Source organism: Camelina sativa, chromosome 7, assembly GCF_000633955.1.
Source record: "Camelina sativa cultivar DH55 chromosome 7, Cs, whole genome shotgun sequence".
NCBI lineage: Eukaryota > Viridiplantae > Streptophyta > Magnoliopsida > Brassicales > Brassicaceae > Camelina > Camelina sativa.
The window spans coordinates 10,945,229-10,953,189 of NC_025691.1; the positions used below are offsets into that span (position 1 = coordinate 10,945,229).

General features: G+C 36.3%; 2 protein-coding genes across 2 annotated transcripts; one reads left to right on the plus strand and one right to left on the minus strand.

Annotated features, from left to right (window-relative positions):
- LOC104700914 lies at positions 285–1,210 on the plus strand. The gene is made up of 2 exons (XM_010416517.2): positions 285–468; positions 674–1,210. Exon 2 carries the CDS (start codon positions 701–703, stop codon positions 974–976), a length of 276 nt encoding a protein of 91 aa, XP_010414819.1. The 5' UTR covers positions 285–468; positions 674–700; the 3' UTR covers positions 977–1,210.
- Positions 1,426–3,354, minus strand: LOC104700916 (p21-activated protein kinase-interacting protein 1-like). The gene is made up of 3 exons (XM_010416519.2): positions 2,635–3,354; positions 1,775–2,072; positions 1,426–1,658 (listed from the first exon to the last, which is right to left on the minus strand). Exons 1-3 carry the CDS (start codon positions 3,301–3,303, stop codon positions 1,594–1,596), a joined length of 1,032 nt encoding a protein of 343 aa, XP_010414821.1. The 5' UTR covers positions 3,304–3,354; the 3' UTR covers positions 1,426–1,593.

Below are 7,961 nucleotides of genomic sequence, written 5' to 3' on the forward strand. Positions count from 1 at the left end.
GGAGTTTAGGATTTTGGAGTAAAGAGAGAAGACAAGTAAACCTGAAAATGTGTGAATGGTTTTTGCTGTAGAGAATATTTAAAGAATGTAAATGTTGAGTGTCTCTGTCTCGTATAAGCTTGGAACAGAAGTACCACAATTGTCTCTCTATATTAGTTTTGTTCCCTTATCTTTGAAAAAGAAAGCAACAATTTGGAACAATCTTGTGTTGTTTAAGTTCTATGAAAATAATATTCAGTGTTATAATTGAAAAATCAAATGGAACTTTTTGAAGCTTTATTTTAATTTTGGTCAAAATTAAAATTCTGAGGTTTTGTTAAAAGTCTTGCAATTTCTTCCAGACAAAACAAAAATGCTTTTAGTGCAAATATTTCCTTTTCTAATTAAGAACTAAGAAGTTAGTATTATTTACTTTTTTAGTCCCGAATCGGCCACTCTCGCTCGCTGGACAATCTCTCACAGCTGAAGGCAAGTCATCGTTCTTATTTGTTTTTCTAGATCGGATGTGAGACTATACTAGTACTGAAATCAATCATACATATAGATATCGAACTGCTAGGGTGATGTATCGTTAATGATTTGAAATTTACGGTAGCCTGCTTTTGGTGTTTTTGTTCTTGCGCACCAAGTGTTTGACAAAATTACCCAATGAACATTTTCTCCTTGTTCGCAGGACATTCTTGTTCCGAAGGACGAAGCCATGATGAGTCTGTTATGGTTAACGGCAGAAGAGGCTGCAAAGAACAGAGGAAAACTTCTTTCTTTGTACCGACAACTACTTAGGAGCATCAACTCGCCAAAATTGCAGCTTAGTTATGCGTCAATACTTGCCAAGAAAGCTGAGGTTAGGACCATCTTCTTGTTTGGCTCTGAGGAGGTTTCAAAACACAATGTTGCCGATCTCATCCGTACTGCTGAATATGCTCTCTCCCAGTTGAAACAAGGCAAAATCCCCAACAGCACCACTCAGTATTGATTGAGTCATTGTCACACATTCATAGATATATACATGGCTTTATTATGCTCCTTTCGATATCACCCTTTCATTTATTTGGAAACCTTCAATATTTGATCAGCTCAACTACGTAACTCACAAGGCGTGTTTGCTAGATGTATAATTAGATTTGTGGTGTTTCGATAACATGTCGTCCCGTATATGTTTGCATTTTGGTCAGTATATTCCAATAATCATTGAAGAAAACTTTCAACACCCGCTCAGTATTTAGGCATCTTTCCATGGCGCTCTAATTGTCACACATACAACATATGTATGATACTCTTCAATCTTGATTGTAGATCACGTGCTTGCACATTGCTCAAACTATATATGGCAATTATCATTAATGACAAGTTCGAACTAGTTAGGATACCAAACAAGCCGGTTAGGACTAGAAGAATACAAACCTAATGAACTCATGTAAATGATAGTGGTAGAACGGTTTACTTTCACGAAAAAACGACGGCTTAACAAAATTGTTTATAATTTGTAATTCGACAAGAATCTAGTGGCTCGTATTTTTAAGATTCTACCAAAACTGGCATCAGAAAATTGTCATTTAGTCAATAAACAAACACTCAAATCAGCTCTCATCCTCAGTTCTCTTGTCCTTCGTCTACCTTCTGAGCTTGCTGCTTTCCAATCTGTGGCCGTCTCATAGCTGGATAAACAGAACAAAAAAAAGAAGATAAAGAACCATAATGTCACAACTTGTAGGAGTTTGATGATTGTCTTTGTATGTTTTCTCGAACTAGATACACTGAAAAATATACTCACATCTAAGAGCTGACCCGGCAAGACATGTAAGCCTTGATTTAGTATTCGTCTCGGCTAATGGTTTTGTATTCTCTTTAGCCGCCATTCGGACATCCCAAACACGTATGATCCCATCAGATGATGCAGAACCAATCAAGTATGGATCTTCCAAGGAGCCGTCACTTTCATTCCTGGTAAGCACAACAATACCTTTGATTCGAGCTGGGTGAGCATCTTCTATTGAATAAGCAAGCTTCCCACTATTTGTGTCCCAAGCTGTTATAGCCCGATCCTCACCACCTGTAAACAGAGTTCCACTCTGTTTGCAAATTAAGCAAACATTTTTAGCCATGAAATAAAGTCATTGAATCAAAATCATAACCATTTCCAAAAATAAAACGTAAACACGATATCAATAAGAAACCGGAAGAACACACTACATAGCCAAAGAAGTCGGTTTGGAGGCTTCTGAAAATTTACACTACAACAACATAAACTAAAACCGAACACACCCATTGAGCAAAAGAAGCAGAATTATATTGAAAGAATTCATCTGTCTGCACAATAAAAGGACATCTAAAATTATAGATAGATATCAATAACCTATTCGCAAAAGAGTTATCATAGTCTCGGGGTGAAAGCCTTAAATTAAATCTCTTTTCATGGTTTCAAGAAGGTGGACTCATTACTCAATGTACACTTGGGCAACATAGGACTAAGCATTAAAAGAAACAACAACAGCTAGAGTTCAATTTAGACAGCAATCTAAGTAAACCAAATAAACAACAAGCTAAAGAATCTCAAAGCTGCGCACAAAGAATAAGAGACTAAAGATGCAACTGTGGGAATGATAAGAGAAACTAAAGCTACCAAAAGAGTACCTCCCCGGGAGTAGCGCAGAGTATACGTTTGCGGCTCGGATTCTCGAGCTCAAGAAGAAGCTTAGCATCCTCAGACTGATGAACTCCAACTTTATTATTCACAACCATGAAAAAACTTTCACCACTCGGATCAAACTTGACAAGACTCGCCTCATGACCTAACCTACAGCAAAAACTCCTCTTTCCTCTCACAAGATTCAGCATCGTAAAGAACTCATCACGATAAACAGCTAAAGCAAGCTTCCCAGAAGGATGAATCGCCAAATCATTAACCGCCTTTTTATGAGGACGAAAGGACTTAAGAAGAACGAAAGGATCAGTATCGAATATAGCGACGGAGCCATCTGCCGCGGCGGAGATGAGGTTACGAGGGAAGGAGAGTGAAGAAGGAGTGTAGAAGGAGAGAGCAGTGATGGAGGCTGTGTGGTTGTGGTCTAGGAGAGAGCCGAGGGAGGAAGCGGAAGGGAGATCGTAGAGGTGGATTGTATCGTCGGAGCCGCCAGAAGCAGCGGCGGGACCGGAACAAGCGACGGTGGTAATTGGGGAGATATGGGATGGGTAGGAGAAGAGAGGTGTAAGAATTAGGGTTTGGTTATCGGCGTCGTGCTTGGTGGGTTTAAGCTTGAAACCCCAAATGAATCTCTCGTACGAGCCTGCGATGATGCTCATTGTAGCTTCGAGGAGAGGTTTCGAATGTCAAAGTCTGATTGAAATTTTTTAGGGTTTTATCGAACACGAAGACAAAATGTTTTGTAACCTTACCCGGATACTAAACCGGGTAATTTTGTGGTTAAATGGTTCAAACTTGTTGGTCGACTGAACCAATTTTTCTTTCTTTTTCTTTTTGTTAGATTTTTAAATTTTTTCATAGAAAGTTTTTTTCCTCAAATGGGTGGATCTTTTCAAGTAAAGTAATTTTGAATTTTCTAATTGGGAAATGCGGCCACTGTATATCATAAAATATATCAAGTATCTTCCATTTTCCATAAAAATACACGAATAATTTATGTACCTACAAAAATATACAAATTAATTCGTATTTTTCCATTTTGATATTCAAATTATGAACAGTACATATATTTTAGAACAAAACAAGTTTTTGACAATTTTTTTTCTTTAGTTATTGACAATCTTCTTATTAGTTTTATACTTCCTCAAATTGAAAATAAAATAAAAGATCTAAATATATGCCAAAAACTCACGTAAATTTTCTATTAATTATTATTTTTTTAACAAAAATTTAGCTCAGACAAAATCAATTTAATGGAAAATTGTTTACATATAAGAAATTATGCAGAGATATATTTTTGGCGTGCCACTTACAATTACATTTTAAAAACTAAGAGATAAATAGAAAGTAGAAAATTTTTCTATGTCGATTTTGATGTCGTCGAGGTATGCTGAGAAAGTCGGCCTATCCAAAAGAGAAGACACCATCATCACAAAGTCTGAACAGTGTGTAAAGAAAATCACATCTTTGTAGTCATGTTTGATCATGCACTGTATAGCTCATATGAAAGCTTCTACTTCAACATGTGAGGGAAAGATATTACGCCAAAAATTGGTGGCTCACATAGTCAGGGACGAATCCTGAAAATACGTACAAAACCATCCTGCACTAGTTAATTTTTCGCCGTTTTCCAAGAGCAATCCACATAACAATGATATCCCAAAAAATAGTGGGAAGAGGAGCTGCGGCCACCCGCAACTGAAGGGTGGGCTCAAGCGAGGGTGAAGGTAGACCCTCATCATCACCCTCACCCTATACTTGAGCTTGATGCCATGTCGTCGCCTCACATGTTGCTAGTCAGACAACCTCATCAAGCCGCTCGACCTCATTTTCGAAAACTCTTGCATTCCTTGCTTTCCAAATAAACCACATAAGCCAAGGAAACGTCGAGATTTGGAAATCCAAATATGTAGGGCCCAAAAAATAATTCATATTTTCGTACATGGACTTTGTCGGAAAAGAGTTTGGCTCAACCGGTACCTGAGATAACTCGCATGCCAATCGGGCAGGTGGACAAACAAAAATCGCATGATTGATTGTTTCCTCATCGGCATGAGACCTAGCACAATCCAAGTCACCAGCAATACCTCGTCGGTTTAAATTTGCCAATACCGAATGCAACCTGGACAATACTTGCCAAATAACATATGTATTGTTGCTGGGCATTATACCTTCCAAACTATGGCTTGGAGAGAGGTGATATCTGGTCGTTTGTATTATATGATACCCTGGCTTAACTGTATATTAACCTGTTTTTGTGAAATGCCAATCTAGAGAATCTGTCCTCTGGCAATTACATATAGGTACGGCCTAATCAGGGTGACACTCGCCGGGTCGAAATACTCATTGAGCTTATCCATACGTTAGGAATTCGTCTGACAATCAATTAAATGAGACAGTCAAAGTGTGGGTCTTTAAATGGACCCTTACTTAACGCTGGTCTCAGAGATTGAGCCGGTATCCAAGAATCAGTCCATATAGAAATGGATTGCCTAGAGCCTAACCCTCTTATTAAGCCTTTTGGTTATTAGAAATCTAGCAAAGATAATATTCTTCCAACCATATGATGGAGAATATGCCCTAATCGGTTCTATTGAGTTCGATTTTGGATAATACTTATTTTTAAAAAGTTTGGCAAATAGCGAGTTTGGAACCTCAGCCATAACTGTCATTATACTCTATATGTTATTCTACCGAGCGGTATGTCGCCTCGTTAAAAAAAATTATTTTTCAGTGGTTGTTCAAAACACCATTATTTATTTGTTACTATAGTGGGAGGTATTCCGCCCCTATAAGTAATTATTGTAATGGTTGTTTAACGCACTATAATAATAGACGGCTCAGCCGCCGATAATGTGGATGACCCGTCACGATAATTTATTTACTGTTATAATGTGGATGACTCGTCACCATAATATTGCCGTTAAATTATATTTATATTATGATGAATATATAAGGAGGCTCAACCACCTATATATTAATATATATCTGAAATTGCTAAATTTTAACTGATTGATTGTTCAATTTATGATTTATTTTATGTATAATACTTTTCACCAACAGTCACAAAGAAAAAATTTCAAAGATCTTACATTTTTCAAACGGCTATGAATAGTAATTTCCATTCTATAAATACACTCACATTTTTACTCTTTCATTCATATAAGATCATATAACTACTCATAAAATTTTCTAAAGAAAGTTGTTTAAGTTTTCATTTTGGAAAATGATTAGCTTGTTTTTAATTGTTTGTTTAATTGCAATTATTACTTATATTTATGGTCTCTTCGTTGGAGGATTTACCCATGAAGAGTTTACCATTAACATCGGTTTACTTTTCTATGCATTTGTTTTTTTTTGTAATCGTTTGCATTATAAATATAAATGGTGCATTCTAGAGTAAATAAAATTATCTTGCTAATAATATTTATTCGCTTTTGTGTTTAGATAACTAATGGCAAACATTGAGAAGCTTAAGTTTTCGGCTCTCAAATTTTTTGGAGCAAACTACATAGCATGGACAACAGATGTGGAACTCTATTTAGAGTTGTAAGAATTGTCGGAGACCATAAAATTGGAAAATATGTCGCCTTCCAAAGAGAAGGTCAAGGCAATAAAATTCCTGAGAAAATATCTCGATGAAAATGTGACGCATGACTATGCGCACATAAAAGACCTAACAGAGCTATGACAAGCTTTAAAAGCACGGTTTGACAACCAGAGATAAATAATTCTACCTCATGCATTAGAGGACTAGAAAAACTAGAGATTCCAGGACTTTAAGAAAGTGGAGGATTATAATTCCGCTATGCTGAGGATTGTATTGCAATTAAAATATTGTGGTAAGCCTATTACCGAAGCTGAAATGCTCGAGAAGACTTACCTCACTTTTCATAAAGAACATCGAGTTTTCCAAGAGTTGTATAGAAATTGTAGGTACAAGAGATTTTCTGAGTTAATTGTGACTCTCATATTGGCGGAGAAGAATAATGAACTTCTCCTCAAAAACCACAACTCTCATCCTACGAGAACAAAGGCATTTCCAGAAGTGAATGCAACGGATGTGAAAAATCCAGAGAGAGGAAGTCAAACTTTTCGAGGTTGTGGTCGTCGATTTAATCGCGGACGTGGAAGATCTTTTCACCTACAAAACAAGAGGTCTTATAAATGGGTTCAATCTGAACAAGGTCCTAAGGAAAAATAATCCCAAGGAAGTAAGGCACAGATGCTTGAGAACATCTGTTATCGATGTGGATCTAAAGGGTATTGGGCCCATGTATGTCGAACCCCTGAACATCTTTGCAAATTGTTTAAAGAGTCTCAAAAAGGGAAAAGGGAAAGAAGTGAACCTCACGGAGTATTTTGAGGGTACATCATACCTCGATGCAGACCGCTCATACGGATAACTGAAATGCTTGTAGTGAGACTAGTAGTCTCCAGTAATGCCATTATATAAGTATTATGTATTTCAGTTGTTTTTCTAATGTTGTTTCTTGAAATAAGATAATTTATAATCATTATATGTTTCTCTATAAATGAAATATACTTATATTATTAATGTTTATGTTTATTACAGAAATGGATGAAGATTCAAACATAACAATTACAAAAAAAATATCAAAGAAATTTGTATACCAGATAGTGGAACAACACACACTATTCTGAGACATAAGAGATTTTTCCTGAGTTAAAACCAACAAAAATTATTGTCAATACAATATCAGGTCCTACAGACTTGATTGAAGGAAGTGGCAAAGCTAATTTTGTATTGCCTAATGGAACAAAGTTTTTCATAAAGAAAGCCTTATATTCTCCGAATTCTAAAAGGAATTTCTTGAGTTTCAAAGACATATACATTCAAGGATATGAAACTCAGTCTGTCCCTGAGAATGGAAAGAAGTGTATGTATATAACTTCTAATAAATCTGGCAAAAGGCATGTGTTGGAAAAATTTCCAGAATTTCCTTCTGGTTTGCATCATATTTATATAGATGCAATAGAATCGCATCTTGTGATCAAAAGAAATCTAGAAGATTTCACATTGTGGCACGATCGCTTTGGTCACCCAGGCACTACAATGATGCGAAAAATTATAGAGAGCTCACATGGTCATTCACTGAAAATTAATGAGATATATTAGGAGAATAAAATGACATGTGAAGCGTGTTCTCTTTGAAAATTGATCATAAGACCATCGCCAACCAAAATTGATAAAAAAATCACTAAAGTTCCTTGAACGAATTCAAGGCGATATATGTGGACCGATACATCCACCATGAGGACCATTCCACTATTATACGGTGTTGATTGATGCATC

Coding starts and splice junctions, on each gene's coding strand:
- LOC104700914 (XM_010416517.2), top strand. CDS start 701: ATGATGAGTCTGTTATGGTTAACGGCAGAAGAGGCTGCAAAGAACAGA.
- LOC104700916 (XM_010416519.2), bottom strand. CDS start 3,303: ATGAGCATCATCGCAGGCTCGTACGAGAGATTCATTTGGGGTTTCAAG. Junction 2,073..2,634: donor TCTGCGCTACTCCCGGGGAG/GTACTCTTTTGG, acceptor ATTTGCAAACAG/AGTGGAACTCTGTTTACAGG. Junction 1,659..1,774: donor TGCCGGGTCAGCTCTTAGAT/GTGAGTATATTT, acceptor CTGTTTATCCAG/CTATGAGACGGCCACAGATT.